Raw genomic sequence first — 16,455 nt, 5'->3', positions numbered from 1 at the left:
TCCCCTTCCAATTTCCCCCAACTCCCTTCTCCTCTCATCTCCCCTTGTCCTCCATGCTATTTGTTATGCTCCACAAGTAAGTGAGACCATATGGTAGTTGACTCTCTCTGCTTGACTTATTTCACTCAGCATAATCTCTTCCAGTCCCGTCCATGTTGCTACAAAAGTTGGGTATTCATCCTTTCTGATGGAGGCATAATATTCCATAGTGTATATGGACCACATCTTCCTTATCCATTCGTCCGTTGAAGGGCATCTTGGTTCTTTCCACAGTTTAGCGACCGTGGCCATTGCTGCTATAAACATTGGGGTACAGATGGCCCTTCTTTTCACTACATCTGTATCTTTGGGGTAAATACCCAGTAGTGCAATGGCAGGGTCATAGGGAAGCTCTATTTTTAATTTCTTGAGGAATCTCCACACTGTTCTCCAAAGTGGCTGCACCCACTTGCATTCCCACCAACAGTGTAAGAGGGTTCCCCTTTCTCCACATCCTCCCCAACACATGTTGTTTCCTTATACCATATACCAGTTAGAATGGCCATTTGTATGTCTTCATTGGAGAAGTATTTTAATTATGAAAACAGTTTGAACCATATCTTCTCCTCCGACAGGCCCTGAAAAGGGAGATCTGCAAACTTCATGCAGACTTCCTACCAGGCAATGCCTGGTTATCACGCTGTGCTGGGCTCTGCAGATGACACAGAGAAGTCAGTGGGACCCTGCCCTGGGGAGCAAGTTCATGGGCCACAAGGGTCAAGGGAGAGCTCCTGTGAGAGCCCAGGGCCAGGTGACACAGACGAGTGGCCCTGTGGATGGTCTCTGGGGGACTCCTGCCTGTTTTGTAGAATCAAGCCCCTTGTTCACACAGTCATCAGCAAACCAGCCCCCCTTGGGTTCCTATCTTCCATGCAGTTCCAGAACCGGCTGCAGAACCTGAAGGACAGAGCTTGCACGTGTCCTCGATGGTCCCACACATTTCCATGTTCAAGCGGCAAAGAACGGGGCAATGTTCTGCGTGGGATCATGTCTTCCCAAAGCCATAACCCCCAGGACCTCAGATTTTGTGACTGTGTTTGGAGATCAGGTCTTGAGATGGGTGATAAAGTTAACGTGATATCACAGGTTGAGCCCTAATGAGCGGGGTCCTTATAGGAAGAGGACATCAGGATGCAGACACACAGCGGACAACCATCTGCACATCCCAGAGAACCAGCCCTGCCCACACTGTGACCATGGACTCCCAGCCTCCAGGACTGGGACAGAATCAGTCTCTGTTGTTTAACAGAGTCTGAGTATGGGCCAGCGAGGACAGGCAGCATATCACAGACTTGAAAGTGACAGAGGTGTCAATTTCCAACTCCACCTCTTACCAGCTATGTCTCGAGTCTGCTCCAAGCCTTTGTGTTCCTGTCTGTATAATGGAGATAATTAGTACCTCCCTCCAACGTTGTCTGAGTGGTAAATGAGATGGTCCATGGCAGGGGCCCGGCCAAGTGTGGATAAGGAACAGTGAGGACCGCAGCAGGGCACGCTCCCTGACCACGCTCACCCCTGCTAACTCAGGCCCAGCTACAGCTGGGCTGAGGCCATCCTGGCACCAAAGCCCCCTTGCCCCTTGTAGGAGCAGGTGCTTGGCAGGTCACCAACCTTGGCTCAGGACACAGACATCAATAAAGTCTGGCTTCCTTCCCCTGATGCTAGAAGAGACTAATTCAGGTCTGCCCCCCGCCTGACCCCTCTGCTCGGGCCACCACGGTTCTGAGACACACACGGGTGAAGGCCAAGTGCTCTCTGCTCTTGGCTTCCCCTCAGCCCACAGCTCCTCCCACTCAGCCCCATCACCAGGTGCTGGACAGGCCGCCCCTCCTCTGTCCCTCTCTCTCCTTGGGCTCCCACCTCTCTAGATACACTTTTCTGCCTCAGGACCCATGACATTCTGCACCAGACGAACCTCCCCCAAGACAGTAGGGGCTGTCCTGTGCATTTTGGGGAGCCTAACAGCATCCCGGCCTCCACCCACTGGGTGCCCGTAGCTCCCCTCCCCCACCTCCACCCTTGTTGGGACACCCAGAGATGTCTCTAGACATTGCTTCCGGTCCTCTGGGGACAATATCATCAGGCTCCACCCTGGCTGAGAACCCCCGGGCCCCCCACCATGTCTGCCTCGTCCTCGGGGGACATCCGCCCTCCTCAGGCCCCTGGCAAACAATGGCAGAGCGTCCTTAGGAGATCACATTCATAGAGAAGACCCAGGCCTACATTAGTTGCCTCTTTTCTAAATATCATTTCTGATACGTATTCTTTCTCCAGTCCTCCAGACCGCACGCACTGCGAGAAAGCCACCCTTAGCTCGTGTGACAAAAGGAAACTGAGCACAAGCCGTCCAACAACGTTACAGGGAGTGACGCTTTGCTTCTGATTCTTGGAAACCCACTCTAGTTCTTTTATCTGTGTTTTCTACCTTTCTAACCTCCTTTAAAGCTCACGTGGTGTCTTCACACTGTTCTTTAATTTGGCATCAGCCCAGGGCCAAGACCAAACACAATGCTGACCCACAAAATTAAAAGAGGATACTGATGCACTGGCACTGCTTGGATAATAACACGGAAAGACCGTGGATTCCTGACTAAATGCCTTTAGTAGGAGCTGAGTACTCCCTAGAAATTGTAGCCGTTGCTTTGTTGGGGTCAGGGAAGTGCTCGGTGGAGGGGAGCAACCCCTGGGGAGCCCAGGTAGGCAAGGGCATGGGAAGGGCGCCGGGGACTGTGGTGTAACCCCATGAAGAGTGATCTTCCATGGGAAACCCTTGATCTCCTTCATGCCTCCCTTTTGCTGGTGGAGGAAGAGCTCTCTATAGGATAAGCCCAAGGTCACACAGAAGGTCGGGACAGGGAAGGCAATCCCCAGCCTTGCCCGTGGGCACACCTGTCCTTACCACCACCGTGCTTCTTGGTGACTCCCTCCATGTCAGAAGTTGAATCCCCCGAACTTACACTTTTTCCTACACACGTGGCCACTGTAGGTGGTTCCATGTAACAGAATATAACACAGAGGACTAAGTAATTTGCAACATCGAGCCCTGTACCCTACAGATGATGTAGCTTCACTTTACCCAAGTGGCAAAGTTTCCAGGGTCTCCCACCCACGTGGGACTTTACACCAAGGGTCTCGTGACTGGATCCAGCTTTCATGAAACCAAGCAGCCGAGGCCGACTGCCAAAGTGAAGTGAGCCTTATCAGTCCAAAACCAGGATACCCACGGGCCAGGTCACAAGCTGCGTGGGATGCGTGAGAAAGACCAGCTCCTGTTAGTGCCTACAAAATCTGGAACAGAATAAGCCAGAAACCGGGAAATCTCTGGTTTCTCTAGAATCTTCATTATCTTCAGGCTACATGGGGCTCGACCCTCCCTGCACCTGTGTCCTGGCCAACCCACAGCCCCCGCCCGCTGATGGAGGCCCACACGCCCTGCCCTCCAGATGCCTCTCCGTGTGAGAGCTGCTCACCTCTCACGCTGAGTGAATCCCTCATCTTACATCTAAATTACTCCTTTGCTTGTCTTCTCTTCCCCACGGCAGGGTGGGCTCTCCAGAGTCAGAAGGAGTCATACTAACCATTGTATCATAGAACACAGCACAAGACGTAACACTATCATATACATATTATTAATAACACTAATGGATAATATATAATCAATTAAGAAACTCAGGGCTTATTTATTCTTTTTTTTTTTTAAGAGAAGAATTCCTTCACGTTTTTTTCTTTTCTTTTTTTTTTTTTTAAGTTTTACTTGTTTAAGTAATCTCAACACCTGACGTGGGGTCTGAACTCAGGACCCCGAGATCAAGGGTCACATGCTCTTCCAACTGAGCCAGCCAGGCACTCCCCTTGTTTTTGAAAATTAAAATTACAGGGATGCCTGAGTGGCTCAGTTGGTGAAGCGTCTGCTGACAGCTCAGGTCATGATCTCAGGGTCCTGGGATTGAGTCCCGCATCGGGCTCCCTGCACAGTGGGGAGTCTGCTTCCCCTTCTCCCTCTGCCCCTCCCCTTGCTTGTGTCCTCTCTGCCAAATAAATAAATAAAATCCTTTAAAAAATAATAAAATAAAAATTGAAATGTATAAGAGCTGTGATATAGAGTTGTTTCCTATGAAGTTCTTCAAAGACCATTGAAAGCCTAACCAGGAAGGGAATCCGTTTGCCCCAGGCCTATTGGAGCGTCTCTCTGGAGAGACGAACTCCTGGTGCTTATCTAGATTAATACCATTTCACTGTGAGAGTGAGGATTTCCATAATCACCCCCGCCAAGTAATATTTTCAAGACCAAAACAGAAGTTATTGGCGACATTCGGAGAGCAGGGGGTACCTGCAGCCCTGGAGCTGTCGCGGGGGGATGGAGCCACGGGTCGCCCTCCACTGTGACCCCACAGGATGGCCCCGGGGTGTGCAAATGCCTGACAGACCAGGATGACCACCACGGCTCCCATGACCACACGCCAGCGCGGACTCCTGCACTTTCAAGTTAGTGCCACTTGGAGCTTGAACGTGGATCATCGGGGAAACTCAGGGTCTCCTCTCCTGGGTGGGAAAGTCGGATCAGATCACCCGCATGTCTGTCCTCTGTGAAGTCCCCGAAAGGAGCCTGCAGACTTCCTTACAAGCCACCACCAGGCACAAAAACAAAACACAAACCACAGCACATCCTTGGAAAAGAAAGCACCAATAGGAAGAATCCCACACCCGACAGCACATGGGTGCGGAGCACTACGTAAGGTCCAGAGGGAAAACCAAGCAGAACCCCATGATGTCTGCTCCCAGGGAAGCTGGTTGTGTCTCTACCCGGGCTTCTCCTCCACAGAGTGAGACTGACAGAGCCTCACAAGCAAACTGGCCCAGGCCACGACCACGAACACATCGGGTCCGACTCGTCCTTAACCGCCAGATGCCCCACGCCAAACTGACTAGCTTCTGTCCCCCATGTTCTCCTCCCACCCCAGGGAACAGCCTGCCCTTCTGTCTAGTTGTCCTCCGGATAACACCTCCTGCCCCAGCGTGTCCTCTAGGACAGTGACCCGGAGGACAACGGGGGCCCGAAGAGGCCAAGGTGAACCATAATCCCCACACGAAACATTATGCAGTCCAATCTGTAGAACACTATGCTATCTTTAAAGATCTCTTCTTTCTTCTGTGCCCGTGTGCTCAATAAGATCTCAATCATTTGGACTCCACTATTTTTGTTTTATTTATTTTAGAGAGGGAAGAGAGAAATAATCAAGCCAACTCCCTGCTGGGTGTAGAGCCCGATGCGGGGCTCGCTATCATGACCGCGAAATCATGACCTGAGTCGAAACCACGAGTCGGATGCTCAACCCACTGCACCACCCACGCGCCCCCAGACTCACCTTTTGAATGACCTCATTAATCTCTGGAGTGTTTGGTGTGTACAATATTTTTCCATGTAATATCGGTTTTAGGAAGGACCACACCAAAGCGCCATTTGGAGACTGCAAAATTTCTTGATAGAGGTCTGAGCAAAACGGTGCTGTCACAATTACAAGAAGAAAAAAAAATTACTCACGATACGGGATGCCCCGGCTAATAGTGACACTCGTCTACATATCCATGATGGCTCACTTTTTAATGGGTGATGTGGATACGTTTTTCATGCCACAATTGAATTTGGGCAGTAAATTCGAGAATAAGTGTTCTTGTTGCTATCCTTAGCACCTCTCACCTCATGAGATATTTCGAGATAACATGTTCATTTCAGTAATTGCAAAGAAAGGGAAGCATGACCTTCACATATGCAAACTAAGCCATCAAGAAGAGCACTGACTGTGACAAAGACACCTGCCAATAGTAATAGAGAGAAATGCATCTGATCTCTAATGTAGAAAATCATCAACACTTACAGGATTGGGAGCAGAATTAGATTCTTCCTATGAAATTAGCTTTATATATTGCTACTGAATTTTCTTCCCTGCGTCTACACAGCGGTGTTGACCTTACTGTTTTTAATATATTAAATCACCTTGTTTTCACCCAAACCCTTGTTCTTTCAAGGTGGGGGGATCAATATTGCTGGATGATAATTGGTTTCAATCAAAGGTTGGCTCTACTGACCTAACTGAATAGGTACCCAGTGAGGGTAAAGCCTCCACCACCATGAGGATTAGTAGTAACCAAACACTGTACAGTTTGTCTTTGTTTTTTTGTTTTTTAAACGGCCCCATGCCTAGTGTGGAGCTCAACACGGGGCTTACATTCATGACCCCGAGATCAAGACCAGAGCTGAGATCAAGAGTCAGACACTCAACTGACTGAGTCACCCAGAGCTCCAAAATATTGTAAGGTTTTAAGTTAGTGATAAATACTTCAGCTTGTTCTTTTACCCCTGCAGCAGACATTTAAGGTGGAAATACCTTAGTTTTAATAGCATAATTCTTGACACCCAAGGTATGAATAGTGCAGTTGTGATTATCTCCATTATTAATTTCATCTTCCCAAATTCTCCATTTGAAAAGGAAAAAACAGTTCTTTTTATTCAACAAGTACAATAAAACTGTTAGAAAGAATCCCCTGAGATATAATTAAGAGCGTGACAGCATAATAAGTTTTTAAAACATACTTATAAAGATTGCTCTTACTGATATATTTTTTTAAAGATTTTTTATTTATTTATTTGACAGAGAGAGATCACAAGCAGGCAGAGAGGCAGGCAGAGAGAGAGGAGGAAGCAGGCTCCCCACCGAGCAGAGAGCCCGACGCGGGGCTCGATCCCAGAACCCTGAGACCACGACCCGAGCCGAAGGCAGCGCTTAACCCACTGAGCCACCCAGGAGCCCTTGATATTTTTTAAAGTTACACTTTATAAGCATAATTTAAACAGTCATGATTTTCATTTCAGAAAAGACACAACCATATATAGGTACAGAGCAAGAAATCTGAAACCAGGAATCCTGACCTCTGCCACTTGAGAGCTGTGTGAACTTGCTTAAGTCACTTAACCTTCTCTGAGCCTCCAGTATGTCATGTGGAAAAGGAGGGTACTAATATTGTCTATGCTCAGAGTGACAATCATTTGAAATACAGTGTATGAAAGGACCAAGAAGGACTGGTCCTCCGTGGTAGCTGAATGACTAGATGGATGAATGGTTGAGTGGGTGGATAGATGGGGGACGGATGGAGGATGGAAGGATGGATGCATGGGTAGACGGATGGATGGAAGGATGGATGGATGGATCAATGGATGGGTCAGTTGATGGGTGGGTGGAGGAATGGATGGATGACTGGATGATCAGATTTGATGAGCAAATAAAAAATCCTCAAGAAACTCAAATGCAAGAAAAAAAAGAATGGGAATTAGAGAAGTAGACAACAAAAATTATCAAATATTAATAACATTAATGTGTTTATACTGCCAAATTGTGTTATATTTGGCAGCTATCCAAATTATCCATTAGCTGAGGAGCCCACTGACACACGGTCTCTGACGTGGCTGCGAGGTCGTTGCTGCGTGGCTCTATCCTACAGCTCCAGCTCTGCAAACTGCCGCGCTCCTCCCTTCCCCAGTCCCACCAACACTCTATCCATCCTGGGCATGCCATACATAAACACAAATTTAAATACCTATTTTTTACATTAAATAAATATATATCAGTATATAATACATAATTTGTAACTGATAATATATTTTATATATTTATATATTCGGGGGCAGGTGGTAGGCAGAATGTTAATACAGCCTTCAGATGGACTCCACACCTTGAGTGAACACGGGACCTGCGAATGACAGACGCCACCCCCCTCGGTAGGTTACACAGGCACCGTGAAGGAATTCTGAAGATGTTAATAAGGTCCGCAATCAGCTGACTTGGAATTCATCAAAGAGATTATCCTGCCTGAGCAATCAAGCAAACCTTTTAAAAAGACTGGAAGCCTGAGTGTTAGACACCCCTGAAGCCCAGTGCACTTGGGACCCCTGGCTGACCTGGACCAGTGAGGGGTCCACACACGGAGACCAGCACCACCATTTTGGCCCCTGCAAACCCCCTACACCCTACAACAAGGAGAAATGTATATGGTCTCCTCCAAATCTGTCTTCTATGGGGCTCAGTGGCAAAGGACCATGGATTGATAAGCGACCTCCTGGCCACTCTAGGTGGACACGTTCTAATTAGGAAGGCAGACGGAACATGCTGGCAAGGGTTTGGGGTTTGGACAGGTCAGCGTTTCCCACCCCCAGCAAGTTATGCCTCTTTGGCCATGTGATTTCATCTCTGATCACAGCGGGCCCCTCCATGATGTGGAAAGAGTACCGGTATCACTTCCCGCCAACGCACGGAGAGGATGGGCCCGCGCACACGGGCGCTGGGGGCTTCCAAAGCCGCCTGCTGGGGCAGCGTGTGGTGGCCTTAGGGAAAGCGAGGGGCAGAGCTAAGAGGACGGAGACTGTTCTTTGCCAGTGTGCGCCCACCTTCACACAGAATGTTCCGTGCAGACCAGGGCTAACAGTCAAGACAAAAACCAATCTCAGTGCGTGTGATAAATTACTGTCGTCTTACTTGAACCTTCAGGAATGTTGAATTTTTCTTTGTCCCCTCCCAGGAGCTCGTTGATTCTGGGCAAGTTAATGAACGAGTTAGAGCCACTGAAGAATGATGCTTGATCCCTGCAAACCTTCTTCATGACGATCTGGAAAGAACCGAAGGCTGGACTTCTGCACGGGCCACGCTGCGGAGCCTGAGAACATGAGGAAAAGAGCAGCATTTCAACACGTGGCAGAGACTTCTGAAAGGGAGCCCGCTCTCCACCTCAACACCCAAGATTTCCACAAGCCCAAGCACACGGTCTCTGCTTCAGACGTCTCTGACCTTGAAGCACTAAGTAGATCAGGCGGTGATTTTCCTGGCCCATAAACCTGTCACGGAGACAAATGTCACACAAACACAAGCGCGCGCGCGCACACGCGCGTGCACCAGCAAATCCTCGTCTGTCTGGTGATAAGTGATCGATCCATAAGATATCACTCGCTCCAACTAATTAACGGCTTCAAGTGCGTCCCTACTGCCAGGTTACCCAGATACTTGACAGCTGTCTACATCACGCATCAGCTCGCTGGCAGAGCACCATCCTGCCCAAGGCCACCAAGCACCTTGCCGTCCGCCCCCACCCTGACCTGGGCCTCTGCGTGTCCCCACACATCTGCTCTCACCACAAAGCCCCTCCTGGTAGTCGGCGTCCGGGCAAAAGCTAGCATCGCACCGCTGACCGCATTCGAGTGTGTATTTGTGTGTGCAGCAAATTATCTGTACTTTGTAAGCCAATTATTTGTATGTAAGTAAAGGTTTGAAGGTTTGTGAGAGCAGTTCACTCTCGGAATTAAATTAAACAGGCCCTTGGAATCTCGTTTGTGCTGATACTCGGTTTAGCGATTTCTTACTTCACAGACCATCTGTGAGCTATCCCCACATACCGCGTGAGTGCGTGCAGCTCAAAGAAGTCCCCGTCCCTCGGTTCTTAGGGAGACACCTGGCCTTACTGCCATCCTGTTGCCACCAGACCAGAGAAGGTAGTCCTTTTCCTATATTTTGTTCCCACACACAGACTTTAGACATTAGAAGAAAGAGAAATACAGACAAAAGCAGCAAACACCAAGACACAGCAACCCTGAACTTTTCCCCAGGGGCCAAGAGCAAACACACACCTGGTGGAAGTCGGGCATGTCCAGCAAGGTGGTGATCTTATACGAGTGGAGAAATTCGGGGAGGTATTCCAGAACGTGGCCGGCTTTGGCAAGCAAGTGGTTGAGACTGGAGACCACATTCAACAGGGAGCTGAATGTGTCGTGGGCTTCCGAGGGCATCAGAGTCTCAAAGGAAGAAACACAGCACAAGAAATCACCATCGGACTTCCGACTCTCATGAGCATTGCTTGAGCCGTGAAAACCTGGTTATTTGATTTTCTTCTCTCTTGAGACAACTTCATGCCATATAAAAGTTCCCTGTATCAGAGCACCCCTCGCTCAGCATTTTGGCACACAGAGCACCCACACTGTTCAAACGTACACCAGGGATAGATATACTCTGTCGTTAAAAATTCAAATCATTTTCAAAATATTTCTCTTTATGTTGGAGGTGCCTAAAGTGGACACTTAAGAGGTCAAAACAGAACAATTCTTATATGGGAAATGATTTCCATTTACCCGCTGTGAACCATTTCCACTGACCCTTCTCATCCCTCTGGGCCATGCTAATGTTCATTTTGTGGACAAAGGGACAGGGGCTGGGAGATCCCAGGACATCCAGGAGTCTCACAGTCAGAAGGACGGGGCCGGGCATTTAACCTGGGACTTTAGAAACAGCAGTGCCCTTGAAACCTACATGTGCTGTGACCCTGACCTGCTAAGTGCTTTACTTATCGTTCACGTCTTGTCTGTTCTGGGCCATAGATTCCTTGTGGGCGGGGATGCGTGCCTGTCTCATCCCTTAGGTACAGTAGCAGGACAGCATGGGCGGTATGATGGCTCAGAATCTGCTGGATACATGGACAAACAGGCAGACACTGCCTCTTCCCACAAGAAGGGAGGAGTCACGGCAAGCCTCCTCTCTCTGTGCCCATCTGTACACTGAATTTTCGGGCTTTTGGACTCAGGCTGAGGCCCTGACTGTCACAACTTCTTATTCCTGCTCCTTAGCGTCCTGTACCTGCCACTTAGCCGTGGGCTCTGTGACTGACCTGCAGGCCCCGAGATCACAGCTCTCTCTTCCCAGCTGGGCTCTGCAAATAAGGATGCCACTGCACGATCAGTCAACATGCGGGCAGCCGACACGGGTGTGGGCTCTGTGTCTGTCTCTGCTCGCCTTTCTCATGGAGCCCGAGCCCCAGGAGGGGTGCCCAGCGCACCACATGCATGGTGGGGATGACCGGGAAGGGACCACAGTGCTGACAGACAAAGGAACCCACAGACCCGCACGGCAAGCCGTGTTCTGCAAGCGGCTCCCGGGTTCACCATCAGGGCAACATAAAGTGGGTAGACCTGGGACCCCAGTGTCGATGCCACTCGCCCTGCAGTTTTGGGGCCGCTGCACCATCTCCAGGAGTATGCTGTCCATCGACTTTCCTACAGCCGTGCTCCTAGAAGGCACCCGATGCCTCATAGCAGGTGTGATGAGTGGTGGTGTCCTTCTGCTTCCATCTGGGAGACTGACCCCAACCCACATGTCGTCCTCATGCCCCTCCACAGAGGACTTACTTGGAAACACTAATTTCACTGGGGGCGGGGGTGGGGGTTCTTCGTGCATAACAGAATGGCACTAAAACCCTGGCTCGCTGTTGGGCTGCGACCGTGTCCCAGGGGATGCGTGGGGATTTGGGAGGGGGTACCGGATCTGAAAGTTAGCACTTGTGCTCAGAATGGGTATGTGTGTGTGTAACCCAATACTTAACCATGGGAGGGAGACCACAGAGGAAAGAGGGTCGGGATGGCAAACCTCTCCTTTTCCTGACCCCAAAGCTCTTCTCCCAGGTTGGAGGCACCCAGAGCGCCCTTGCCGGATTGGCAACACCTGTGGCATCTCTGATTAGCCCAGATGTCGACGAATCCACCCCAGGGAGTAACAGGGAACAAGACTGGTCCCTAAGGGTAAGAGCTAAGTCTCTGAGAGCATAACTAAGACCCGAACAGTGGAGGACAGATGAGGAACTTCTAGAAGAGGTAGAGCCCAGAGAGCGGTCAATGGGGGAGTAATCGGGGGTGTCCCCAGGTCAGCTGTGCTCACCGTCCACACGGGCAGTCAGTGGGGGTTAATCAGGGGTGTCCCAGGGCAGCCGCACTCACTGTCCATGTTCAACTCTCTCTAGCACACATTGTCATCTTTGGATTTGTCAGACCCTTCTCACCCTCATCCCACTTCGTGCAGGAGTGTGTGGGGCAGGTAATGAGCTGGTTCCCAAAGTGACCAGAGCCTGGCCCATGTTCCCTCCCACCAGCACACCTTCTCCTGGACAGGTCCTGGCAGAGGCGGACATGTAACCCTCAAAGACAGAGGCTGTGGGTCTCAGGACACAATGGGGCAGAGAAGCCACAGCCAAGGAGGGGTGGGAGCAGCTCCTGACTCCGAGGGGAGGGGTCATGGCCCGAGGAACCCAGCTTCCCCAGAGGTACCCCAGGAAGGGTTCTTAAGGAGGAGGGGAACCCAGCCCTGAAGTTAGGAGGGCTTTTCCTAGTGGGTTCTCCTGTGCTGACCACACTGACAGTCAGCAATGCCGTGCCAAGTGTCCCCACAGGCCTGACCCCAGGGACTGCCTGGAAGGACTCCTCAGCACCCCCAGATTCCAAACCCCACCCCAGAGTCAGCACATATGAGACGGGGAAGTTGGCTAAGGCACCTGCCCGCCCCTCCCCACCGCCCCTCTGCAGATGGCACACGGCCACAGTCAGGCCGCCCCCCCACGGTCACCCCCTTACTTTGTAAATGACATTGCGCAGATTCAGGTTCTGACTCATGGACACAATCAGAGCATACACGTGGGGCCCGGGCAGGTTGCACAGTTCCTCCGCTGCAGCCCAGGACCCTCGGGCCTCAGGAAGCTTCAGCAGCGGCCGGAGAGTGTCCACATCGCACCTCCCGGACAGGGCCACCGTGAGGGCCCCAGAGAGCACCTGCGTGGAAGTGGAAGGATCAGAGGTGAGCCCAGCTGGCACTTGCGGCCCCCAGCACAGCGCTTCCTCAGTGAGGGACCCCGACCCCAAAAGCACGTGTTCCCAACGGGCTGAGGGTTTACCCATAAAAACACATGGAATCCAAGCCTCTGTGCGGTTCCTAACATTCCTAGTGGAAACGTTTCTAAAAATGTGCACATAATTCTCCAATTTTGAAGGGATCTGCCCTTTCTGAGGACGTGGGAGCAGGACCACAGGACCCTCCACCCTCAACCCCGTGGGCCCCACACACAGCCTCTGACTCTTCCCCCCGACATGAGGTCTCAACCTTCACTTTTCAGCTGTCAGTGTGAAACTATTCTCTTCCACAACTGAAATGAAGACCAGTTCTCCACGCCTGTTACCCTTTTCAAAAAGAAAAAGTGCGCCCAGTCAGAGGAGGGATGGGGACATCCAGTACGACCGTTATGTGCCACAGGGAAGGGATCTGGGGCACATCTCCATTTGTGGGTGGCTTTCAGCTAATGACCTTCAAAATGGACAAGGCATAAAGCAAAATTTCACAACTGCACCTCCAATGTCTGTCTACACTGTGATGCATAACACTGGTGTGAACCGTCCAGACCAAGCAAGACCCTTTGTGAACCGAAGCTACTGTTTTTATTAGGAGCCTCCCGAGCACACAGGACTCACCAGATGCCTTCCTATACCAAAGAGGGTGTAGGAAAGCCATTAAGAAATAGAAGACAGTATTAATCAGGTCTATCGGTCAAAGACAACAAGCTGCACATTTATGGATATTTTAAGGAACTGGCTGGAGTGATTGTGCAGGTGCAAGTCCAAAGTCCTTTGGGCCAGCAGGCTGGAGACCCAGGGAGGTTCTGAAGGCAGAACTCCCTCCCTGCTTGGGGACCTAAAGTCTTTTCGCTTATAGCCTTCAACTGATTGGACGAGGCCCACCGGCATCGTGGTTTTTTATGCAACCATCTACTGATATAAATGTTAATCTCCTCCAAAATTACCTTCACGGCAACAGTGAGACTGGCGTTTGACCAAACACCTGGGTGCCACAGCTAACCAACCTGACATACAAAACCAACCATCACAAATGGCTAGGACACTCTCTTGTGCTAATATACCTTTTGAATCTTTGTGAGAGATATATTTAGAGTTTTCACACCTAATTAACCAAGAAACCCTTTTCCATATGGGACGTGTCGGGTGCAGACACAACTTGGGAAAGATTTCCTTAATGCCACTGTTTTCAAATGTGTTCTCCTGGGGGTGGAATGCAGTTGCCTTGGAGTGGGGCTGGGTACACGCCCGGGGCGGTGGGGGGATGGGCATGATGGGTAGAGTCCAAACATCCAACATTTGCTTTGACTGGGGCAGCCTGTCTTTGGTCGGTTCCATGGAGCGGGCTTCTCTATGAAATTTTCCTTGAAACAGGATCCACCCAAGCCCACAACTCCAGAGGCTCGTCCCTGCCTTTGCGTGAGCACCAACCAGAACCGGCCAATGACAGCTCATCTGCATTTGCCCCACAGCCTGGTCTCAGCTACCATCTAGAGCATTACCCGGTGGCCCCCAGAGAGGGTCACGGTCAATAACTCTCCTAAAACTTGTTCCAGGGCAAAAACATGTCTTAAAAACTTGTGTACACCTATTTAAACCAAAAGTGAGGGTCCCGCCCCATCATATGGAAACTGAGGGCACACCATGTGAGCAAGTCATATCTGAGCATATCTGCCTCCACTTCTCTGTCGTCTTCCAAACCTTATTCTTCATCCTTCCTGAATTTCACTACATCCATTTTTCCAGCATGGAAGCCACCTGAAGCAGGTGGAAACAGGTAGGGAGGAAAGAAACAGAAATAACACTCTGTTTTGTCAGGTTGGAGATGCCATGGGTGAGTCCTCATCCAAGTGAACCACGCTTCTGTGACCTGTGGCTTCACTTAGGCTGATACGGCCACCAATCAGAAACAGGGAGACCAAGGTGTTGACACTTGGCTCACACATCTGTGTTTGGGGTCCAGGAGGGCAGCTCCCTGCAGTGAGAACCTGGTGTGCCTTGGGGATGGCCCCTGCTCTGTGCAGCTGACAGTTTGCAATGCAGAGGTGCAAGGAAGCATGGAAATGGATGGCCACTCTCTGCCTAATTATGACCAGGTGGGAAACATGGCCAGTGATGCAGAAGGACTGGGAACAGGGAAAACAAGTCAGCCATGTTTCAGTGGTGTCAAGAGAGTCAGCAAGATGAGAGCAGAGGGGAAGCACTCCACCCAGCACCAGCAGAGAGGAGCCATGGGGCTCTCAGCCCCCCATGTCCCACTGGGCTCTCAGATCTGCTCCCACCATGATGAGCTCCAAGCACAGACAAGCACCAGCATCAGGGGCAGGAGGGAACTATGAGGACTTGTCGGGAAGGACAGCAGACCAGAAGGAAGGGCTCCAGAGGAAGGCCGAGGGCACCTGGGTGCTGACTGTGGCTCTCCCTGTGTCTACAAGGCCCCCTCTGCCTGCACCGAGCTGCAGGCTGACCCCTGGGACAACAGTCACAGCCCTCCTTGTCCACTGAGGCAGATCCCGGCTTCACAGCAGTTCGGGACCGGGGGTGGGGGGTGGTGGGGGACACAGCTCCCACCTGGCTCTCTGTCTCCACTTCCAGAACATTTTCTCCTCTCCAGGCTCCAGACAAGATAACGGGGCTACTATCTACAGTTTTTAGAATGTCATGGAGGGGGCATCTGGGTGGCTCAGTCGTTAAGCATCTGCCTTCGGCTCAGGTCATGATCCCAGGGTCCCAAGATGGAGCCCCGCATTGGGCTCTCTGCTCAGCAGGGAGTCTGCTTCTCCCTCTCCTGCTCCCCCTGCTTGTGTTCCTTCTCTCTCTGTGTCTCTCTCTGTCAAATAAATAAATAAAATCTTAAAAAAAAGAAAGAAAGAAAGAAAAAAGAAAGTCATGGATGAAATGAAATCTACCTTAGTTTTCTTTCTTTTATTTTTGAGAGAGAGAGAGTGGGAGTATGGGACAGCACAGAGCCTGACACGGGGCTTGACTTCATGACCCTGAGACCATTACTTGAGCCAAAATCAAGAGTCAGATGCATACCCGACTGAGCCACCCGAGTGTCCCAACCTCAGCTTTATTTCTTAAAGTGGATCCGAGGAATTGGCAGCATACAGCAGGGTAGGCACCTGGACCAATCCTGACTGTGGGTCATGCACGAGCTCTTGGAGAGAGTGGCAATGGCCACAAACCACGTTGGGGGAGCCACCGTCAACGAGCCACGTTGATACCAAAGTCTCTCCTTCAGACAACACACTAGGACGTCCAAAGGCTAGGATGTTGCCAGGACCCAGGTTACACGCAGTGGCTGATTTAAGAGACAAACTTACAAACTTACAAACTTACAAACTTACAAACTTACAAACTTACAAACTGCACCTGCCCAGACCACAGCCAACCCTCTGCACTTGACTGTGCAGACTCCTGACTTGAACGAACACACACATGGTGTGCTCCCCTCCTTGGGGACGAGCAAGGCTGAGAGAGATGCGTGACACTTTGCCAAGTAGAGCCAGGATGAAAGACTAGCAAGAGGTACTTGGGCAGAGATCAGCGCAAATCCTATATTCAGGTTCAAAGCTGTTTGCATCGGTGCGAGCAGGGAGAGATGCACCCCCTTGGGAGCAGTGAGGGACGGTTCTGCTTTCAGAGGTGGCAGAGAGGCAGAGAGATGTGGATTGAAAGGACCACACATCCAGGATGAAGCCCAGAGATGG

The 16,455-nt window shown here is 50.7% G+C and overlaps 1 protein-coding gene across 1 annotated transcript in view; it reads right to left on the bottom strand.

Annotated features, from left to right (window-relative positions):
• ABCA13 (ATP binding cassette subfamily A member 13) overlaps positions 1-16,455 on the bottom strand; it is a 340,662-nt gene that overhangs the window by 219,400 nt on the left and 104,807 nt on the right. Inside the window, exons 25-28 of the mRNA XM_047695838.1 lie at positions 12,473-12,667; positions 9,710-9,874; positions 8,568-8,745; positions 5,406-5,545 (exon numbers count right to left, since the gene is read on the bottom strand). Of these exons, the coding sequence (XP_047551794.1) occupies positions 5,406-5,545; positions 8,568-8,745; positions 9,710-9,874; positions 12,473-12,667 (678 nt within the window). The remainder of the gene's footprint in view (positions 1-5,405; positions 5,546-8,567; positions 8,746-9,709; positions 9,875-12,472; positions 12,668-16,455) is intronic.

The sequence above is a fragment of the Lutra lutra genome, chromosome 11 (genome assembly GCF_902655055.1).
Source record: "Lutra lutra chromosome 11, mLutLut1.2, whole genome shotgun sequence".
In the NCBI taxonomy this organism is placed as follows: Eukaryota; Metazoa; Chordata; class Mammalia; order Carnivora; family Mustelidae; genus Lutra; species Lutra lutra.
Note: the sequence above shows the minus strand (reverse complement) of the source record. Positions and strands in the feature narration are given on the sequence as shown.